The sequence below is a fragment of the Corvus moneduloides genome, chromosome 2, assembly GCF_009650955.1.
Source record: "Corvus moneduloides isolate bCorMon1 chromosome 2, bCorMon1.pri, whole genome shotgun sequence".
NCBI lineage: Eukaryota > Metazoa > Chordata > Aves > Passeriformes > Corvidae > Corvus > Corvus moneduloides.
Genome location: NC_045477.1, coordinates 19,167,755 through 19,190,424, shown reverse-complemented (window position 1 = coordinate 19,190,424; position 22,670 = coordinate 19,167,755). Strand labels below are relative to the sequence as shown.

The 22,670-nt window shown below is 41.2% G+C and overlaps 2 protein-coding genes across 14 annotated transcripts in view; one reads left to right on the top strand and one right to left on the bottom strand.

Annotated features, from left to right (window-relative positions):
• The window catches only part of HHLA2 (HERV-H LTR-associating 2), a 42,839-nt gene that overhangs the window by 5,789 nt on the left and 14,380 nt on the right, over nucleotides 1–22,670 (top strand). For 12 of the 13 annotated variants that reach the window (XR_004238087.1, XR_004238083.1, XR_004238084.1 and 9 more), the window contains 4 exons: nucleotides 165–425; nucleotides 2,287–2,586; nucleotides 4,888–4,982; nucleotides 6,597–7,813. Coding sequence is in view for 1 of the 13 variants with exons in the window: in XM_032098333.1 (XP_031954224.1) it covers nucleotides 165–425; nucleotides 2,287–2,586; nucleotides 4,888–4,982; nucleotides 6,597–6,623 (683 nt within the window). In the remaining 12 variants the exon portion in view is untranslated. Of the gene's footprint in view, nucleotides 1–164; nucleotides 426–2,286; nucleotides 2,587–4,887; nucleotides 4,983–6,596; nucleotides 8,854–22,670 lie in introns of those variants that run through there. The other variant, XM_032098333.1, reaches the window with a different exon arrangement.
• Nucleotides 9,857–22,670, bottom strand: part of MYH15 (myosin heavy chain 15) — a 44,996-nt gene continuing 32,182 nt past the window's right edge. The window contains exons 34-42 of the mRNA XM_032098331.1: nucleotides 20,145–20,260; nucleotides 17,994–18,186; nucleotides 17,118–17,321; nucleotides 15,990–16,115; nucleotides 14,444–14,614; nucleotides 13,842–13,946; nucleotides 12,485–12,580; nucleotides 11,830–11,967; nucleotides 9,857–9,992 (exon numbers count right to left, since the gene is read on the bottom strand). Coding sequence (XP_031954222.1) covers nucleotides 9,975–9,992; nucleotides 11,830–11,967; nucleotides 12,485–12,580; nucleotides 13,842–13,946; nucleotides 14,444–14,614; nucleotides 15,990–16,115; nucleotides 17,118–17,321; nucleotides 17,994–18,186; nucleotides 20,145–20,260 — 1,167 coding nt within the window. The 3' untranslated portion in view covers nucleotides 9,857–9,974. The remainder of the gene's footprint in view (nucleotides 9,993–11,829; nucleotides 11,968–12,484; nucleotides 12,581–13,841; nucleotides 13,947–14,443; nucleotides 14,615–15,989; nucleotides 16,116–17,117; nucleotides 17,322–17,993; nucleotides 18,187–20,144; nucleotides 20,261–22,670) is intronic.

Sequence of the window (22,670 nt, the reverse complement as noted above, 5' to 3'; positions counted from 1 at the left end):
GTAAGTAGCTGTGTTTTCTTCTGAAATCAAACACAGATTAAGTTTTGTTCTCAGCTATATTTATTCTCCCAGATGGTATTTCAAAGGAGCAATCACTTCAAGTTAAAAACTATTTGGTAAGTAGTAGGATTTTTTTTTTATTTTATTTTTTTTTTCATATACAGCTCCTTCTTCTTATGCACTGGAATACCAGAAGACAAACACAGAAAGGAGACTGAAGTGCTATGCGTTTCTCACTTATCCAGCACCAAATATATCTTGGATAAAAGGCAATATATCCATCCAAGAGACAGATCGGGAGGAAACCAGGAATGGAGTTCTCTATTCTCTTAGAAGTGACCAGAACATTATAAACATGGCAGATACTTACTACTGTCATATTCATTTCCACGGTGAAGTGTGGGCTGCTGAATGGAAGATGCAAGGTAGGAATGAATGGAAGTCTCTTCCTCCATTGTTACTGAATTTCACAGCTGGCTTCAGGGTCAAAATAAAGACAGTCTTTCTGCAGTGGGGCAACATGGATGTGGGACAATGCAAAAGGATATACTTTTCTGTTTGCAATGCATCTGTTAGGGTTACAGGACAGCATTACAAGTTACTTCCAAGAAGTAGGAGTGAGAGGGGCTAGCTCACCCTTCTGCAAGTTACCTTTACTCTGAACATCTTTTCTATATCGGTTTCACATTTTAAGAGGTGCCTAATAAACAAACTTTACACTCTATCAATAAAAGAATTTTGTCTATTGGACAAAATACATGGAAACCTTGGAGAATATGTGAGTTCTGTGAGGGAGGTGGAAGTTTGCGTGCTGCTCTAGCTGCATATGTGATCTTTACTTTGCCCATTTCCTATCTGTTGCCAGACTTTCATTGGTACTGTTTGATCCTTTCATTGTACTTCTCTTCACATGCTTCCTTAAGTACTGGTCTGAGTGCTGGGGTGCATGGGAATGGAGAGCAGCAAACACTGTTTGCATTTTAGCAAACAGGAGCTCATTTTGTTAGTTAAGGAAAAGCAGGATTATGAAATTTCAATTCTGCTTTGTCTTCCTCCTGAATTTCACTGGAAATTCAGTTTGAGTAAATAACTGCTTTTCAACCTCTCCTGTTCCTTAGAAAATATTCTTAATTGAATGAAGAGCAATGCAGAGCAGTTCTCTTGTAAGAGATGTGCATGGATGCTTCCATCACCCTGATTTCCCCCTAAAGTGTGTCCAGACACTCTCAGTTCCTAACCAACTGCATAAGCTCCAGAACAAGAGTGCAGTTTTTAATTTACATGGAATATCTTACAGTATGAAAGATTTAAAGTATGCCATCATAATAGCTAACAAGTGCACGATAAGTGTCTGTTTTGTTTATCTATGCCTCTGATCCCCAAGAGAAAAAGGTATATTTCATTACACATTTATTTGAATTTCCCTGCATCCATCTAACCCCTCACTAGACTATTTTGATAGCAAACTGCTTTCCTTTGACTTGTACAATAGCAACATGGGGTACAATTTTGTTTTGTATTCACGATTTTCAGCCCCACACCTCTGTTAGTTAAAACTCCCACACAGAAATCAAATGTAGTTATACCATATCAAAATAATCTATTACCTTCCTTTCCAGCTGACTGCCAGCCACCACTGCTTTCAAATCCCTGATATCAAATCAATTGTTGTGCTCTGATGTTAATTTATCTTGTGTTAGTATTTTATATATTAGGTATTAATTCCACTTACCTGCCTTCTCCTTCCCTTTCCTGTTTTTTTAAAGCTGTTCACTAATCATTAAATGTTCATCATAGACAAGTAAAGTACTTAAGTCCACCATAGCAGTAAGTTATTTCTAACTACATATGATCTTTTTATTCTTTTAGTTAAATTATGTTGTGTTTTATCCTTTTGCTTCAGATGTGCAGGTATCTGAACAGTTGCATTTTCCCTCTGCTCCCAGCATGTGGAATTTCCTGCTGTTTTACACAGTGACTTAGACTAGACTGAATCACTTCTATTAATGAGCCCCTCAATTAGAGGAAAAATAGTCAAATGAAAAAAAAGGATTTTCGTAAATATTGCCAGTACAAATCAGATTTTTTTTAGTGTAAGATAGGTTTTTAAAATCTTCAGATGCTTTTAGAAACATACTGTGATATTTGAATATGTTATCAAAGTAGTGAAATATGTTTTTAAGTGTGTCCATAGTAGTATCAAACCTCAGAAAAAAGTCAGAAAATGTTTAAATTACCTTCACAGTATTTTCCAAAAAAAACTGCAGAGTTCTTTATCTGTTTCAGACCACCTGTTTAATGTGGAAGGAGGTAGCACCGTAATTCCTTGTGAACATAGGAATGACACCGCAAGCTCTGGCTTTGACTCTGGTTTCAGTGTTGTCTGGACATTACACAGAAATGCAGCAAGCTCAGTCCTGGCCTCCTTCAATGGCACATCTCACTCTCCCCAGCCTCGAGTCCGGGTTCACGAAAATGACTTTTCACTAATGCTGGATGATCTTACTGCAGATGACAGTGGAGAATATCTGTGTAATATTTCAACACCTTTCTACACAAAACTTACTGTGAGAACTTTACATGTTGGTAAGTTACCATTCCTTCCATTTCAGAGGATGAGGACCAGTTAGGACAATGCACAGCCAAAAGAGTCAATCAGAAATCTATAAAATACTGAGAAAAACCATCTTGTGTGATTGGTACAGTTGGGTAGAATAGATACATATTTTATTATTGTTGGCCCAAGGGAAAAAAAAGCTACCTCAGATGTGTTTATTTAAAGACTAGAAGTTTTTTTTTTCAGTCAGCAGCTTATTGTGGCAAAGGTTTCAAAATCAGTGGCTGCCTTCAATTGCCACCAACTGCTCTCAAAGCTGAGGGCACAGCAGGGCTCTCAGAATCCTGTCCTAAATGCTCTGCTGACAGCAAAGACAGCTTTAAATGTAGCAGAGAGATGATGGGAAGCCCAAAGCATGTGGTACAGGTTTGGCTGCAGAAGAAAGCTTGTTGAGAACCCACAGTTGTTATTTTCAAAGCTTTAATTCTACACAGCAGGCCTTTTTTAGGCCTGGGGATATATATGTTTAAGTGCATGCCTGTGTTTCTATGAGCTATAGTAAATTTCTAGCTGTGAAATCTTAGTTACAGTTATTTCATTCTCAGTAGGACATACAACAGTAGCATACAGACATTTTACACAATTAAATACAATCACCTAAAAGATTGTGAGCTAATATAGGGCACCTCTTCTAAACAAAGAAGAGAACTTGAAACAAGCCAGTAAGACATGAAAAATAGAGGCAACATAAAAGGGGGTAAAATAAGTGATAATAGCTACATCTTTTTGTCTTCCCTTCTTCCCCCTCCCTCATGATGGCTTAATTTCATTCTGAAAACCTGATGGTTTAGATGGCAGCGGCTGTATGCAACCTGAAGGAGGGGAGTTGGATTAAAGAAAACGCTTAAGTCAGACAAACATACTTCCCTGCAGCTCAAATTGCAGCCTGATCTTCCTTATCCTGTAAAGCTAATATTGTGCTTCTAGAGTGGAGAGCATCCAACACTTCCAAGGAGTTACACCTTTAGCTGACACTCCTAACTTCTGTTCACAAGTCCATCAGTCTCCCTATACATTTACTGGAGACAGTCCAAATGTCACTGGGATCATCTGCTACAAATGCCTTTCTCTAGCTGCTCTCTGATGGATCTTACAACAGCCATAGGTGATAGAAAGCCCCTCTTCAGTGGTGACATTACTGTGCTGCTCACAGGATGTTCCTGCTTGGGGTCCACAGTTTGGTTATACAGAACTGAGAAGACACTTACAGAGAGATGAGCACCTTTGTGGCAGCACAGCCGGAAAGCAGATAAGCGTCTGGACACAGTAGGGGATGGGCTAGACCACATTGGATAGCAGCTGCTTGAGCCATCAGAAGGGTTTCCAAGGGCCACTGGAAAGAAGGCTTCTGAGGGGAAAAAAAAAAAGAGATGAATTTACAGTCATTTAAGCAGCTCTCTTCTGTGTAAGGAAGGGTTGCAGCTTAAAGCTGCTCTACCACTGGAACTGGCAAGGTGTAACATAGATCTGCATGTGGCTACAGAGTCAAGCTAAGGCAATGACTAGATGACTCCATTTTAGCAGTTCTTATTTTTTAGTTGTTTGCCAGACATCCATAGGAAGTTTCCAGAGGAGTGTAGAATTTTTCAAATTCTTCGGACAGGACACAGCAGAGGAAATATAGCCTGAGGTAGAAGAACCATACTGTTCTTCTGACAGTTTGGTGCTATGCAGGGGTTTCTACTAGGTGAGCTTTGATCTCCTGTGGAATCCATGGTGATCACCCACCTCAGGATTTCTTGTGTCCACCTGGATTGCATAGTTGCACTATGAAGCTGGGCAACGTTTCAGATTAAAGTTGCAAAGATTTTGCAGTAGGAGTTATGAAATTTATGATCCAGGCTGGATAACATTTACAGAGCTGCTCTACTGTAAATGAGCAGTGCTGTTAATGGCACTGAGCACCATACCTGGAGACAGTGTTTGACATACTGGGCAGTTGATTGCTTTTAAATGGGACTTGTATTAAGAAGCTGTCAAATCCTATCCTATGAGCACACATGGAATTTGCCATCAGCACAATTAAATAAAATAATCTGCTTTTGGCTATTCACACTTAAGTCGGTAAAGTATCACTTCAAAGTCTTATAGTATGAGTCAAGTAACTTAACATTGTTGTCTTTGTCTCAGTTTCCTTTTAATGTTTCTTTCTCCCTAAATCATACCTTTTAGATTACAAGTAAGAAAAATCATAGCTTATATTTATTGAACAATAGTGAATATTAATTTGCGATATAAAGCACTTCTGTTTTGTTTTTGTATTTTTAAAGAAAATTCAGGCAAGACCTGGAAGATTGTGCTAGGAGCACTGTTTGTTGCAGTGGTGACAACAGTGGCAACAGTGGTAGCAGTTTGCTATCTCAAGGTATGTACAATCATTATAGTACTTATTTTTTAAGGTACTGTTGATACCAAGCCCCTCAAGATTTGAATGAGGGTTTGAGCCAAACTTTGCAACTTTAAAAACAATTGGTGATCAGTAGCTGTATCTAGACAGTTATGATTGAACAACTGCACTGTTAGCATTGTTTGCTAGGCTGATCTTTTGTTTTAAGAAAAAGGGAAGACAATCCCAATGTTAATGGGCTGTCTGGACAAGGGCCACCAGGAGTGAAGTCAAAAGAACTGAGCAGTAAGTAGGGAAAGGTAATTCTGACAGTGGGAGGTTGAAACCCATTGACCACCTCCTCAAAATGGACCCCTAACTCAAATTGAAGGGAAGAACCTAAATCCAGACCTTGAATGTTTAATTGAAACATAAATTTGATTTTCATGGGTTAAAGCATACAAAAAAGACTGAAAATATAGGAAGATAAGTTTCGGCATAAATAAACTGTCCTCATTCTTGCTATTTTCTAAGTTTTGAGGCCCTCTATGGTGCATCTGTGCATTTTGGTTGTATTTTGGTTGTAACAATGTCAACAAGCCCTTCCTTTAATCAGATGCTCTTCTGTGCTTCATAAAGGATGAAAGAGGTGGTTACCCTTCACAAATATTTTCCAATAGCTTGCTTAAAGAGTGATTGAATTGCTGAATTTTCTCACTTGTCTTTAAGACCAAAAAGAATCCAAAACAAAATGTGAAGTTTCTCAAACAATGTTCCTACCTGGTTTTCATCAGGGCCCCAAATTACTGTTTAATTGTATCTACTGTCAATTGCATGCACTGTCAAAGCTTGTCAAAACCTCAGTTTGAAAAGTGATACTAAATTGCTTTGTGTAGGAGATCCTTAGAACCATATGGTCCCTGACCTCATCTCTCTGCACAGCTCTCCTCTTTACTGGAGCGCGGTATCTTCAAGTGGATGCATTTTATTCTCATGTGTTTGTAATAGGCTGGCTCTGTATTAGAATATTCTGTCTGTTTCCTCTGCAATGGAAGTGAGTATCCTTAAAAATCCAGACTTCAGTTCTTAGTCCATCCTTCTGCCCTGCCCTTGGAAACATTTACCTTCAAACTCCCTGTATCTTAAAATTTTGTCACAGTCTGGATTTGCTAAGCTTCAGGAGACATGTTATGATGGCTACCATGAGGTACAGCAAAAATGCATGGGAAAGAAAATTCTGAAATTATTATGCCTCAGTCTTTTTTCATTTTTCTCTTTACATAGAGATTCACTTGCATGCTGCTTATTAAACAGTTCTAACATGCTTTAGAGATGGTAATATACTTTGAGATGCAGTTGTCTAAACAATTTAAGCAAGATTAAGTTGTCTTGGGACCTGTTGAGCCCTCAAACATGTTGTAATCAGAGGAAGTGGAACAGTTTACAGGTTAACTCAATTCTGGTTACATTGATGGAGGACAAGATGGAAAAACCAGGAATGTTTCCACACTGTTGTGTAGATGCTTATTTTACTGAGATAATGCTAAAATGGAAAATGCTGACATCTTTATAGTGAGTGTGTCTTGTTCTGTTCCCACTATGGGATTAATTTTACACATCAGTAGTTCTTACAAGTATTTCTATTTTATCTAGAAAAAAAGGGAGGAAGGAATCCTATGAACACCTTGACATACAGGAAGAAAGTAGTTTTCTGCACAGAGATACTACTGAGATTGTTGATGAAAAGAACAAAGAGTTCCTTCACCTTCTCCTTTAGACAGAGTGTCTCGGTTTGAGACAAGTTTAGGAGGAAACGCTCTGGAAGGAACGTCTCCTCCCCAGAAGGCAGGTTTCTGCACTCCCTCCCCCACCAATACAAAAGGAATTTCTTGGATGAAAGTTAAAAAACTGATTTATTTAACAAGCAGAGTGCCAGCAGGCACAGAAAAAAAAAGAGTAATGTTAGATAATAAACCTCCTCGATGCGGAGAAAGCTGGTGGTTTTAGAGTTCTGTCTGTAGCTGGCTCAGGCCCTCCTGAGGCCCAAGGCCGGGGTGCGGCGTCCCCGCAGGCTTGCTGCCGGTCCACAGGGTCCGATGATCTGGTTCTCGGATCACTGCTAAGCTGGACAGTTCCAGAAGAAGAAGAAGTTCCAGAGGATTTTGGTATGCAGTCCTGGGAACATTTCTTGCCTCAGCTACCAGGCTGGCTAAAAGCAGGAATGTGCTCCCTCAGCTCTGCAGCGGTGAGAACGCGGGGGAGTGTGTGTGAGTCCTTGAACACAAACTGCACTGAAGAATTCACTCAGCTTCTCTCCCTCCTCTCCTGGACCCAGTTTAAAGCTGGGGGACCCATTTCTGGGCAATAAGCAGACAGTAGGGGAATACAGTATTATAAAATCACCCCAAGACACAGAGCCACATGGAAATGCAATTGTCTGAGCAACAGTAATGGACAAATGGGGACGGAAAAAAAGTCAATGTACGCTTGTATGTGAAAAGTCATGTAGCAGGGCATCTCACCCCCCTACATGAGCTTATCTGTTGCTTGTTAACCAGTGAGATAACTGAAACCAGACAAAGCTGTCTTATAGTGAGCTATTTTGGCACCATGGAATTACCATTGGTCTGGCATCTTCCAGCTGACAATAAGCATCTTACTGTGGAAGTGAGATATGGAAAGAGAAACTGGATTTCTGACTGACAGACGCCTCACTTTACAAACTATGTAAGCTACACCAAACTTCCACAAAGCAGGAATCTTCTGCACATTTTCCAGTGGTTTCTCCCCAGAGCAGGGATGCCTGCTTTGCGGTTATTCCTCTGGAGGCTGAGTGAAAGGACTCTGTGTACATTATCATCATTTTGGTGGTAAGTTACATTTGACTCCTAATCTATAGTGGTTTTTTTTTGCTAGCTTTAATATAGATACCTTGATATCAATCACTGTTTTATGTAATCTACTGGTAGTTCTTTCATTTTATACTGTGTACTAAGTAACTCTGATTAAGACCTTTCAGGTGTTACTTGCTGTCTGTTCAGTAAATAACTCACTTTATAAATAGACTAGATCCTTAGAACTTGTGGGCCAGAGTGATTTCTTAAATTTGAGCTGTTTTGCCAAAAATAAGGCAGGGCTTGTCTGAAGCTCCCACTCGTCCCATGACAAGTCAGCATGAAAAGTTGGAACTTGGATTTCCTAAAGGGACAAAGAAGTTTCCACAGAAGAAGAAATCCACTAGTTCTGAGAGTTGGGTTGGGTTTTTTTCCAGTGTGAGGGAAAGAGAGGGCTTACTGATTTTCATTTCATTTAGTATTTTAATTTAAAATGAAGACTGTGTCTACAACAGCAGTGAGTCTGAGCCCAGCAGAGTGCGCACACCCTGGCAGTGGTGGGGGGAACAGTGTCAGAGTGGGAACAGCTGTGGGGAACAAAACACTGGCAGACTGAGAGCTGTGAGGAGCCAAATGCTGCCCAGCACAGCGGTCTGGAAAATGGGCGGTGTGACATGGATGATCCAGCTTTCGGGGGCTTGTCCGTCATTGTTTTCCATTGTCTTGGGCTCAGGAATGGGAAATGTTAGCTGTGGGAGCCTCACCCAAGGTCTTGCTGTTGTCCTGGGGACCACATGGTGTGTGGGAATGGTTGCCACCTGCTCTTCATCTGGAAAAACATGTGGAGCCAGCAGAACTGGAATGGCTGCCATCTCGTCCTTGTCCCAGGGGACCACATGGACATGACCTACGGGGAGTGTACACCATTTTGTCTTTGTCCCAGCAGCCACCTGGAACTAAGTTGAGGTGGTGAACACCTTTTTGTGGATAAAGAATCTTCTCTTTTTGTATACTTTTGTTATTAACAACTATTGTTATTGTTGCTCTTTGCTTTCAGTAAATTATCTCAACCCACAGTCTCTGCTTTTGTCGCTCTCTTACCAGAAAGGAGTGGGAAGAAGGGGAGTTGCTTATTTGGAGTTTGATTTTAGGAGTGGCTTATTTGAAGTTTAATTTTCTGGCTCATGTTAAACCACCGTGGACCAGTTCCCTGTTTAAAGGCAGAAAAGGCGGAAAGAACACTATTTCTGAGCCACAGGGAGGTGTCCCTTGGCAGCATCTCCTGTGCCCATCCTGCAGCTGGAAAAGAGAAGTCATTTGACTGGTGGTAGTGGAAGCTTATAAACTGACTGTTTATATGAAAATCTTTACTTCTCCTCCAAAACTCAGGGTCCTACTGGCAGGACAAATGGAAGCTGGGTTATCCCAGCTTCAAGGGCTGTCCTCTTGCATGGGTTTAGTCTGTGTTGCTGTCCTGGTTCCAGCCAGGACAAGGTTATTTTTGTTGCAATAGCCATGAGGGGGCATGACCAGGACCCTCATGTTATTTGATACCACATCACTTCATTGGGGGACAGGGAGAGGGACTACTCTCTTTGGGGTAAAAGGGGTTCCTTCAAGGAGGGATCCATGGTGAGCATTTCTGCATGTGCATCATCCTCTCTTTTGTACACTTTTAAAATAAATACTGATGCTGTTACTATTCATTTTATCTCATGGCTGTTTCCAGGAAATCATTCCTATTTCAGCCTGTTATCTTTCACCTTTTGTGCTTCCAACTCCATTTCTGGAGTGGGCGGAGGGGAACGGAGAGCAAGAGAGTGGCAGTGTGGTTTGAGAGAGTGAACTGAGAAGTACCATTCCTAAACCACAACAGCTGCTTTAACAATCTGCGTATGAAATATGTGAGGCTGTGAAGCATGACTGGATTTGCCCTTAGCTTTGATTTTGTCAGAGATCTGCCAGTTAGGATTTGTTCCAACATAGTGAAGTCGGCTGTTGGCGAGATTTAATCTTCTATTGATCCCTGAGGCTTGGCAAAATAGAAACACAAATAAATGAATGAAATACACTATACAGTCTATTTGGATTTTCACTTGATGTTTATTTCTGTAAGTGCTTATTTTTATTCTACATCTGCTTTCAGTTGTGCCTGATTATGTCAAGTATTTTCTCATATCTGTCAGCTTGGACTTTTTTATTCCTCTTCATGAACCTGAAATGCAATTGAGATAGTATACAACTGTTAAAAATAGAAGTGTTGAGGGGTTTTAGGGTAAGTTCACAAGTAAATGACAAAAGCTCCACTAATGCTTCTGCTCCCTGGTATTACCAGTTTGTATCTGAAATAGATTAGCAGCAATCTAGACAACATTTGCCATCTTATTCCAGCTAGCAATGCAGGTATCCTGTATTCGTTCTAGATTATACAGAGCCTTTTGATAGCAGAGGACTTCTACAACCCTGTGTCAGTAGATGGTGGTGTTCTGAATCACAAACCATGGTTTTCAGGAAAGGGGTACTCATAGCAGTAGATAAGGTATTTCTGATGCTGCAGGATTAAAGGAGTCTCTAGAGTGCCCTTCTCTCCCCAAAGGAAATGTGTCATGACTTTAGGGTGTTTCCTGGTAGCTCCTGCAGTTACTCCCACAAGACCCTTCTTGTGGAGCTGCCACCTCTGCATTCACCACTGAGCTCATCTTTTGGCAGTGTAACACTCTGCTACATTGCCAGAGCTGCAACTGGTGTTGGCAGACAGCATTTGACTAATAAAAACAGGCATCCACTTCTCTGTGACTTCTGCATATTTGAGGCAGAAAGACGATACCAGTAAGGTACAGGAAATAAACAGCAACCTTAACAATATTTTTAAAAAAACCTACTCCCATGGTGTTCCTATTTCGGTGTTTGTGTGATGCCATGGCTTTGTGTATCTTTAAGTGAATCTATATTAGTTTTGATTTTTTTGTAGGGGTAGAATAATTTAGAAAAATCTGTGGAAATTTTTTACCCTTAAAAGCTGCAAGTATTTTGAGGCTCAGTTACAGTACTGCTTCGATTGTATGTAAATGTGTGAAAAAACAGATATTCATGTCGTTTTAATGTAGCTCTGCTCTAGATGGTGGAGCAACAGTCATTTATATCAGTTAAAGGTGACTTAATTAGGCCAATATAAAAGCAGAAATTAAGAGTGTAAAGGGCGTTTTCCCCCTCTTTCTTAACTTGGGAGCTATCAACTCCATAAGACTTACGTGATGTTCAGCATGGAATTTTGTTTCGCTTGCAAATGAAATAGATTTAGCAATGACCCAGCTTTCTATCATTCCTAAAAGTAACAACCCCACTCTTATTTTCCCTGGTTGTCACAAGGCAAACAAATAAGTTTGCTGTCAGTTCCAGACTAAGTTCTTAAGTGCTTTCTAGTTTCATCAACATTATTCTGCTACCATTCAGTTCAAGTGCAAAACATCACAAATATATTTCTAATCACTAATGACTTCCCAGCAGCTAAGTGACTAATCACCAATATTTTCTTTTCATCCAGCTCTTCAAATCAATACAAGGTCACTGAAAGAGCAATGTTAAAATAGCTATATTTATAATATCTATATTTATAATATAGTATAAATTTATATATTTATAAATATCTATATTTTTTAATATCATCTATGATGTAGTCATCCCCAGGCTGTATTATATACACAGAAATCTACATCATCATCGGGGAGACAAAAAGGTGGAGTTTTTTAATATCCCCTGCAAAAAGAAACCCCAAACCCCGAAACAAATCTACCGAATCACCAGTTCTGCTTCTGCTGCTGAGAACAGAGGTTAAATGACATCAAGAGTACAGAGAATATATTTTGTCTAAGTGCCAGATTGCTGTCCTGAAGAGTTACCTTATTATTAAAATAAAGGGCAGAGTGAAACTAAAAAATACAGAAACCCAAGAATTTATCCTAGTCTACACTACTTTCAGAGATGTAACAGATAGAGAGCATCCACTATTGTGTGTTAAACACTCACGTCTACCCCATACAGTATGACCATACCTTTTTCATGCCAATATCTCTTGACTTGCTCCTCAGCTTATTAACTTGAGATTCAGCTATTTCAGCCCTTTCTTCAGCATCATCCAGATCGTGTTGCTGTTTTCTGTACTTTGAGAGGTACAGATTGGCTTGAGCTTCCTGGTGAGAAAAAAAGAGTGCAGCTGATTTCCTTCTGTCCACATGAAACAAAGCTTTTAATTTGAAGTGGGCTGGAAAGTGCTCAGCATGACTAGGTAACAGCTGTATGGGCACCACTTGCCTCCTGCAGAACTGAGATTGTTGTTGTTTTACAGAATTGATATTCCTAGTGGCATTTTCCATGTTAAGTGTACTGAGAGGCTCTCAAGGTGCCTTCCGAGGGGCTAGGTGGAAAAAAGTCCTTCCTGTTCTTTCCCTTCCTCCCCTTCTCTTGAAAATTATATTGCAGTCAGGATAAAATGGAATACCTTTTCTTAAATATAATCAACACATATGCTAAATGTTTTACTTTATATATAATAGAAATACAGTTTTATATACAGGGCTTATATAGATATAAAAAGAAATACTAATGGACACAAAATGTGTATTTGTACTAAAAATTTCTATGGATAAAACATTGTGGGTTTAAAACAATATATCTGTCAAAGGTAAAAAGGCCCAAATAGTTACTTACAGCTTCCTCTGCTTGGTGCTTGTAGCTCTTCACTTTTAATTGTAGCTTGTCAATCAGATCCTGCATCCTGGCGAGATTCTTCTTATCTTCTTCTGACTGTATCAAAACACCATTAATTGGGTTGATAGAGTAAAAAGGCTTAAATCATCTTCCACAATACAATAATCATGGATGCCATACGTATTTTAGAAACTTAAAGCTCAAAGCACAACTAGCCATATCCTGTGTACACATGAGAAGAATTTCTACATCATCATTGAAGATGTGTGTAAGTGTGGAGGGTGAAGACTGAAAGAGTACCCTTCCTATGCATATATGTGTAAGTATAAACATATTTCTTTATAGAAATCGGCACATACTTTCAGAGGTGTGCAGATACAGACAGAGTTCCTTGCTCAGGGGTGAGGAGCACGCTTGTCATTATAAAGCGTGTCATTATATATTGAAGCAGATACGGGTGAGCCTAGAACTATGTAATTTGCATAATTTGAAGTTTGATTTGAAGGCATTTCTGGTAAAAGGAGCCCAGTTTAAGCTGTCACGCTCCATAAGCAGAGGGAGCAGCTAATTCTGCCTGCTCACTATATTTGAAGAAAACAACCTTCAGCTTCTGCATACAAAAGTCAAAGTAAAACAACAGGTAGGAGACTAAATAGTCTCCTAAGGCAGATGGATGGGTTTATCTTCTTAATGCTGTTCAAAGCAAAAGGGTAAGTGCTCTGTGCTGCTTTTTGAAAGGCAAGCAGCAAGAGCAGCTGTTAGCAAACCTGCAGGAGGCTCAAGACTAGATCCTGCTGCTCAGTAATAGGTAACGGAGCCCTGGAACTCAGCAACCCTACACTGAGCAGGGCATTAGAGTCACCTGAGTCCTTCTGGCTCCTTTTAGCAATAGCAGCACAGCTGAGAGGGAGCTGGGCTCTTTCTTCTCTTGCATTGTGAATAGTCACTGAAGCCTGTTCCATATTAATACTGTGCTAAAACAGTCCAAATCCCAGCAACAGAGGCTTTCTGACATTAGTTACAACAAATCAGGCAAGAGGATGATGATCACTGGCACAGGTTTCCCAGAGAAGCTGTGGCTGGCCCATCCCTGGAATTGTTCAAGGCCAGGTTGGATGGGGCTCTGAGCAACCTGGTCTAGTGGAAGGTGTCCCTGCACATGGCAGGGAGTTGGAATGTGATGATCTCCAAGGTCCCTTCCAACCCAAAGCATTCTGTGATGGAAGCCCTAAGGAGATGTTCCTCCTGTGCCCAAAGCTTCCTGCAATCAGGAATCTCTTAAGTAAGGCCATCCTTCACTGTAACACTGAGGCAATTTACGACGTTTCTTGCCAGTGACCTGGTGGTTACTGCATACCTGGTACGTCAGCTCCTTTATGCGTCTCTCAAACTTGCGGGCTCCTTTCTGGGCATCTGAGTTGCGACGGAGTTCAGTCTCAAGTTCATTCTCCAGCTCACGAACCTGCAACAAAGGAAAAACCCTTGCCACTATGCCACATATATGTAAAGCAGCAGATAATTTGGTTCACAGTTCAAGAAACGCTGACTTCCTAGGTGTCTCCATAGAGCCAAATTTCAGGAGGAGATCTAAATGTCACCTTTCCATTCTGCTTTTTCATAAAAATATTTCAGCTGCACCATCAGTCACAGGCCATGTGCAAAGGCCAAAAAAGTTTAACTGAAGCAATCATTGGGAGAGGCTTTTGCTGATTTTAGATGCTGGGGCTTTTAATTTTTTTTTTTAATCAAGGTGCTTTGCTCATCTGCTGGTCAGCAGCTCATTGTAGCTGGATAATGAAGGGGAAGCATGCTTCCAAGAACTGCTCACCTGCATTTTGTGAAACAAAGTGTCCACATTACCCCTTCTTGGCCCCTGTGAATCAGGCAGCACTAGGCTACAGATCTGGTGCCAATTCTGTAAGCAGAAGGCAGTGGTCTGAAGTTGGATCAGAAACTTACCCTGGATTCCAGTTTTTGGATCTGTTTCTTGCCACCTTTCAGAGCTATTTGTTCTGCTTCATCCAGTCGCTTCTGGAGGTCTTTAATGGTTTGCTCCATGTTCTTCTTCATTCTCTCTAAATGAGCACTAGTATCTTGCTCCTTTTTGAGCTCCTCAGCCATCATTGCTGCCTGAAAAACAACCACATTTTACAGGAAATCCCTTATGCTACTGGATTATGTTCCAGAATAAACAGTGGAAGGTTAGTCCTGAACTATCCGTTATTTGGATCATTCACTGTAGCCAAAGCTCCATGGAATACCTTCTGTGTGCATATCTTGCCTGGACAGAGAAAATGGAAGAAAAGAAAAACCTTGGAGTTTTTTCCCATCTTCTTTCCCATCTCTGTTCCAATGCTTTTATTTAAGGTTCCACCTCTGCCTTTTTCTTGTTTTCTTTATACCTGTGCTATACCACTAGGGTACTCATTTACAATGCCTACAAGTAAGCCTGTGACATTCACTACAGACATTTTACACAGAATTTATTCAAAATCTAATCTTGGTGTTTGGAGCTCTTGCAAGGTAGTAGCTTAAGAGAACTGGCAGACAAATTCCCCTGCACAGCCACAGGTGAGAGCTGCCTGAGTGGCTGTAAGAGCAGAGCAAATTCTGTAGTCTGTGGTGGGATAGAGAGTTCAGTACCAACATCTTACATAGTCTCTGCTCTTTCTGTAAGACAGGTAAAAGGATGCCAGATTAGCTCATTCCTGCTTTGATGTTTGTGCTTGCCACCAAGAGCCATTTGCAGATTTGGTACTCATCACTGACCAGTCAACAAAAGACAGCATTCATAGTAATCCAGGGTGAAGCTGCATCAAGGAGAATCAGCATCTTCTCTCTGGCACGCAGTAATAGGGCTGTCAGCCAAGAGGCAGGGTACAGGAATAGCTTTGTCTGGCACTCCAGACATATAACACACAGAAATCTCCAGTTTTAGCTTTCATTTTGTTTGTTGGTGTGATGTGAACCATCAACTGAACAACGAAGATGTGGATTTCTCCAAGTCTGTGTGAAATGAAACCACACCTGCCCAAATACCTGCCCTCCCTAGAAGAGGAAAACACTCCACCTCTCTGGGATCTTAGGCCTCATGTTTTTCCAATTCAGTAATTTTGTCACCTGGATTCTATGTACACCAGGAGTCCATTTAGCACTAGTTCAGTCTGTACTGGTTTATTTGGGTGAATGATTTACTTGATAAAAAGGTGACATGATCTGAGACTTTGAGGATCATTGGAAACTGCATCCTTGTGGAAACAAAACCCTAAAAAAATTACCAAACCCAAACCCTAAACATCAGAAAAAAAATCTGCCCTCTTTTTACCTCTAGCCTGCTTTATTTTGTAGTTTCATCAGTCACCTCCAGATAGCTGTGGAGTTTTTTCCCATTTTGGATGTATGAGCTCTAAAACAAGCACAGAAATGGTGACCTGGGAAATACATTCTTGAGTGTCCTTAGACAGTGTGGTACAAAAAGAAGTGAGCAAAGAACCAGCCTACTTACATCTGTGATTGCTTTCTTGGCTTTTTCTTCTGCATTCCGGCACTCCTGGAGTGATTCTTCCACTTCATTCTGCATCTGGGAAATGTCACCCTCCAGCTTCTTCTTTTGATTGATCAGGCTTGTGTTCTTTTATTAAGTTTTCCCCAAATGAACAGTGGAAAAGGAAGAAAAGCGATGATTAGAAACAGCTCCTCTAAATACCATAGCACACCAAGACTTCCTGATTTTTGCAACTTCTGGATTACTCAGAGCAATATTTGGGAACGGAGACCTAGGTATGTGGTAAGGGCTGGCTTGACTAGCATAGGTAACTTCAGACCGAAGAAGTATTAAAAATACCCTCAGAGCTGTAAATATTCATATTTTGATTCAGATAAAATAATGAGAAATAGGCTGAAATAGAAGAATGAATAAGGCTGTTCATTTTGGTATATGAATGATCCTTAATCAGCCAGTGAGGTGATTAAAACAATATCACCAATGGGCTGGAGAAAACACTGCAAAACATCACCAGTCTGTAGCACATTTTAATTTCTCTGTGATTATTATTTGGTGAAGAGAAGCTTTGGGTTTGTGATAAAAATGCTGTCAAGTCAAATGACACCCTAGAAATGGCAGTGTCCACCTGGACAACGCCCAAAGGCTGATCTCAGTGGACATGTGCAGGTACAGAGAGCACTTTGCTGCAGGTGGTTTCCTGTGGTTTCCTCCCCTGTGTCATCTCCCTATTGTTGAGAGCCCAGCCCTGTGGTTCTCACTGTTGAGTAACATCAGTGCCCTGCACAAAAGCAGTGCTTGTATTGTTCTCTGTCCAGGGCGTGGCTTAACTAAAGCAGAAAACTGGTTTTACAGCAGGGAAGAATGAAAAAATAAAATTTACTCTTTTTATTTTCCACCAGTGTTTTTTCTGGAAGCTGTTGAAAGCAGTTGGATGAATCATGAATTCCAGCTAACTTGAAGTGAGTCAGGTGGGACATCTACAGAGTGACTTAACTCCTCTCCCCCATTTTCCCTTTCGAGGGATGGCAGGGTGTGTCTGACTTGTGATAGCCATGGACAAACAGTGTCAGTGCCCAACAGAGAAGGCTCAGTTTAACCAGTGAGGGAGAGGGCACAGAAAAAGCCAACCTGAGTGTGAAGCAGGTTCACACGCTCAGTGGCTTCCAGCAGTTCGTGCTCTGCCAGCTTCCTTGCCCGTTCAGTCTGGTCCAGCAAAGCCCTCAGCTCATCCAGCTCCGACTGGAGAAGATTGTTCCTCCTGTCAGAGACCGCCAGCTGCTCCTTCAGATCTTCATTCACATGTCCTGAGTCATCCAGCTGCACCTGAAGCTCCTAAAACAAAGCAATATGACTCCATTTCAAGCCTCTGTGCTTATATCAGAGAAACCCAGATTGCAGCGGCTACCTGAGACCAACCTCAAGAATTTCAGTGCTTTATTTATTATATTTGTATTTTATTTCCAAGCTGTAAGCTGAATAGCTTTTGTGGTATGTGGTGCAACGGAGGAAAAAAATCTGTGTGCTCAAATCTCTCAGAGCTGGCGGTTCTGGGAGAGGAGACAACAGAAGAGCTGCCTTGGCAAGAAACACTTTTTTTTTTTTGAAGTTATTACAAATGTTGATGCAAACAACAAAGCTGAATATAAACACACTCCCTATACTCCAGGCAACCGACTTGCTCTCTACTTCTTTTAAAAGCCTTGCAAGCTCACAAGAAAATCACAGGTTTACAGTTCCTCATGCTGTAGCTTTCTGCCCCTGCAAGAGGCTGCAGCCAGTAAGGGTTTTATGACTGGAACTCATCCAGCTTGTATGCAAGTCTGAGAAGAAATCCACATTTCAATATTCTCTTATGACAGATGTGATCACCAAGGCTTTCCCTTTACACTGTTAGCAGTAGCTTCCCTCCTAATTTTCATCACCACTGCTGGCTGTGGTGATGAAACCTGTGATAATGAAACCTGGCCCATGGGTACCTCTGGGTGCTTGGGGGGCCACCAGTACCTTTATTTGTGTCTGCAAGACGCGTGCTGACTTGGTTGCTTCTGCAGCGTGCCTGTTAGCGTGGCTGAGCTGGATTTCCATCTCATTGAGGTCCCCTTCCATCTTCTTCTTGAGCCGGATGGCCTCGTTTCTGCTGCGGGCTTCAGAATCCAGGGTGGACTGCAGTGAATCTATGGCACGTTGCTGGTTTCTCCTGAAAAGGACATGAAGGATGAGTGATTTTCCTCTCTGTGCAGGGACACAGAATTACTTGCAGCAGTACTTTACTTTCTGAAGGTGTCTCCCTTCCAGAAATAGTGTATTTCAGACTGACATAGGTAGCACACATACACAGCATACATAGTTTCCAGTGCCTGACTGCTGTCTAACTGGCTGGCGTGCTTCACACCCTCAGCTAACTCCTGATCTGTAAGCACTTCTAGCATCCTTCTTCTGTGTTTCCTCTGGCAGTACTGGAGCAAAGAGTGCTCTCAGAGCTCTTGTAAACACAAGCAAGTACAGATTTGAACCTAACAAGAAGCACTTCCAGCCTAACAGTCACTTACTAAGATATTTACTGAATAATTTCCTGGGATGTTTTACATCTCAGCCTTTTGCTGAAGGCATTAGTGGAGGGGATTAATCAAACTGAAGGTAGGCTGCTACGTTCTAAGCTAATTACTCTAGGTGCTCTTTATAGTAAATGGCATGTATAAGCTACAGTTTATTGTGTCTTTACATGTTGAAAAAACTTTTCTTGTGCTAATTATAAGGGGAATGATTCATTAATAGAAATCTGTGTTACAGACATCTAAATTTAGAAGAGATTAAACCCACCCTGTTGACAGCCTGGTCCCCCTGGGAAAGGCACCTTAATGTCAGTTTAAAGACAAAACAGATACAAACAGCTTAATTTTCTTGATTCTGTAACAGAGAAGTCCTACCACAAAAGTTTTGCTCTCTTACAACCAGAAGGTAACTCTAAGCACAGAATATGACACACATGGAAAGATTTATTCCATTGCTGGCCAAATTTTCCTGAAAGTGTAGGAGTTCCAGGAAATCATCAAGTCAACAAGAAAAAACTTCAGGGCCTTATTGCTTCAACAAGATGCTGAACTATGCCCTAGACTCCTAGAAAACAACATAGAATGTCAACTGAACACTCATAATCAAGCAGAAGCAGAAAGCACTAATTAGCACAGCTTGGCTTGAGATCTCTCTAATCCAGACATCTGCAGGACATCAGAAGGTGAAAGGCCAAAATATTCTTGGTTTTGAAACAATTAACGTATCAAACCCTGTAGGTATGCTGGCCAGAGTGGGCCTTGGCCTTCCACTTTCCTACTCTTTAGCCCATCAATAAACAGTGACATGATTCTTGAACTAATAACGTTATAACACCAACTAATTCAAAGTTTTCTGAGTAACTGCACAGACACATAGGCTAGCACATACTGTTAAGGGTATAACTCTTCAGACTTGCATTTCTGCTGCCTGGGAAGGGAGAGACAAAAGACATCATCCTCCTCTCACCTAATTGCTTTCCATGGTTTCCTATTTATCCCTCTTGCATGCGAGTTCCTCTCCTGTTCCATTCACACTTTCTGCACATCTGCAATTCTCTCTGCTTACCCAAGTGGTGTACACATAACAGCAAGCTCCTCACATCCTCCCACACTCAGTGTAGCTGGAATTGCATAAATTAACTAAATGCCTTCAGATAACATAAGTTTGAGCACCACTGAGGCAAGTACTGCGGACTTTGCCTGGGATCCCCTTGGGAGGCAGCCATCCCACACAGGATTAGGAGATGGCAGCTCTCTAGACCTAGTTGCCTCCATACTGTCAACATATAGAGTTGGTGGCCCCTGGTCTGCTGTGAATTGATTATGCCAGCCAGTTTTGTTACAGCTGCAGTTTGTTATGCATGATGGGTTTAACTGTACACCGTCAGAGACTGATCTGACAGGAATATTTGAACTGAGCAAGGGAAATGTGGTAGGGCTACCCTTTGGCAAACAGTCAGAACTGTCTTGGTTTCTGGTACAGACAGTGTCTGCCTATGCTGGCATAACTACCTGTGGTGCATCTAATTGGCTTGGATCTTGAGAATAGGTCCAGTCTTTTCAGGCTTTTCCCGTAAGAAACACGCTGCTTCCTGCACAGTACCTTATATTTTCCATTTCTTCCTCCTTTTCTGTCAGTTTTCTTTCAAACTCTGCTTTAACCTGAGAAAGTTCAAGCTGAAAACGAAGGGTCTTACTTTCTTCATGCTCCAAAGCTCCCTGAAATAGAAAACACCAAGAGCTTGCAAACCAGGAATTGATTTTTTTTTTTCCAAATCACAAACAGCAGCACAAACATGATCCCTTCACTCTTCCTGTCTCCTCCTTCAGTCTCTCTCTGTAGGCAAGGGCATGAGTAGCTTACATGGCAAAACAGCGCATTTATTTGCCTTCTAATGCAACCTGACTGCTGGAAAACTGAGCAGCAAGCTCCTCAGAGGACAAATTGTCAAACAGTTCACAGCTCACAAAAAACACCCAAACAGCACACCAACACCTTCAGCCTTCCCTGCACAGTTTTGACATCAACAGATGTTCCCTGCTCCACACCTCTGTACAGACACCCTCCAGAAATTCACAGGCTTGTAAGGGACAGGGATAAGCTAAAACAAGTTTGTTGTTGGGGGAGTGAAGGGATCCACACATCCATCCCCCCTGCTCACAAAAATCTCTCCAAATCACAAACTGCTGGAAACCTCCCAATTACATAATCTTATTATGCAAAATGACTTCAAGGAAAGAAATAATAGACATCAGCTCTATATGAAAAAATGCAAAATTTCTCTGTCCATTCTTACAAATTAACATGAAGACAAGTCTGTGAAACAAGGGTGACTTGTTCCTGTCTGTACTCACACATTTCTCTCCTATATCGAAGTGAAGGACTAAGAAGACAATAGCCTATAAAGAAATAACAAGGCCTCTGACTTTCAGGTCTTGCATAAGCCAGGCTCAGTGTAGTTCTGTCTTCTTGCTGCTCTCATTGAACAGGAATGAAAGCACAGAACGGAACATCAAATTTTTGGAAGTGCTCTCTAAACGGTGGAACTGCACAAGCTTAGCTATGCTTCCCTTGAGAGAATGAGGAAACAGAAGGAGGGTTGTGAAAACAAAGCTGTACAAAATCCCTACTGATCTCCAGCCAACATGCAGCAGGTCAGTCAAATACACATATCATGACAAGAAGCCACAACATAATAATGGGAACAGCACGTGGAAGTTCTTTGTCATCAGCAGTGACTGCCAGAGGCCCAGAATCACAAGAAAGGGAGAAAATCTGCATTAACCCATTTCTTTTACATTTAAAGTAAGATACATCATCACTTTACTTTTGTTAGTTCCTAATACCACTGAGTTTTAGAAAGCCATTCCACACAGTCCAGGAAAGTAAACCAAGCTGCTTAGATCCCTCAAGAACTGATGTATTCTTCCTAGCAAGGGAAGTTTTTTGACAGAGTACATAATCATTCTCCACATCTCAGAGCTGTGGAAGGAAGACATGCTCTTTCCTCTGCTCTGATCATGACACCTGTTTGTCTGGCTGTGAAATCCCTGCAGTGTATAAAGCATCCTATAACAGACAAAAGAAGTTGCACAGCATTAAACTTACTAGCAGATTCCTGTCACTGGATGATCACTGGTTTAGCAGATAGTATTTAGATGCAATTCAAAAGAAATGCAGCCTTCACTAAAAATCCCTTTCTATGTGCTGTGATGCTTCTGCCAGCACCATGTACACCCTTTCTTAGCCTTGTAATGTACCTCACTTCCAAGAAAATTCATCTGCTGAGCCCTTTAAGTGAATAACAAGGATTTCCAGTTGGATTGTTCTGTATTGGTTTGTTTCTGGAAACTGGGATGAGGCAAACCTCTTGGGTATGTGCATACTTGGCACTGGAGAAATGCATGGGGTGAGGCCAAATGCCTTTACCAAATTCCTACCAGACTATTTTCATTTGTCTTCTGAGACTACTGCACTTATTTAAAGCAGGCTGCAGTAAACAACTCAATATCTGAGACCTTATAAAAGAGAAAGTCATCAGGAGGTTTGTTTTCTTATTCTCATAAGTAGGAAATGGTGAATTTGCTGTTGGAAACTAGACAGTAGAAATATCTGATAAAAGACTGTAAGACCATAATTTTCAGCATTTCTATTTTCTGAAAGACTGAAATATTCTACATCAAAGTGAGCAAGGACTGAATTTTGAGGCAGTGGACAGAAGATTTCTGAGCTTCCTGAAAGTGAAAAAAAAAACCCCAAACACCAAACCAACCAACCAGAGAATGGCAGCAAGGCTAGTGAATGGTATAGAAAATGTGTCTTATGAGGAGCAGCTGAGGGAGTTGGGTTTGTTTAGTCACAAGAAGAGAAGACTCAGAGGGCACTGCATCACTCTCAACAGCTCCCTGGAAGGAGGTTGTAGTGAGGTGGGGGTCAGTCTCCTCTGCCTACAGTGAGACGACCAGAGGAAATGGCATAAAGCTGAGACAGGGGAGATGCAGATTAGATATTTTAAAAAAAATTAAAATTGACTGTTCAGGCATTGGAATAGACTGTCCAGGGAGGTGGTGTAGTTCCCATACCTTGAGGTATCCAAGAAACAACTGGATCTGGTGCTGGGCAATGTGG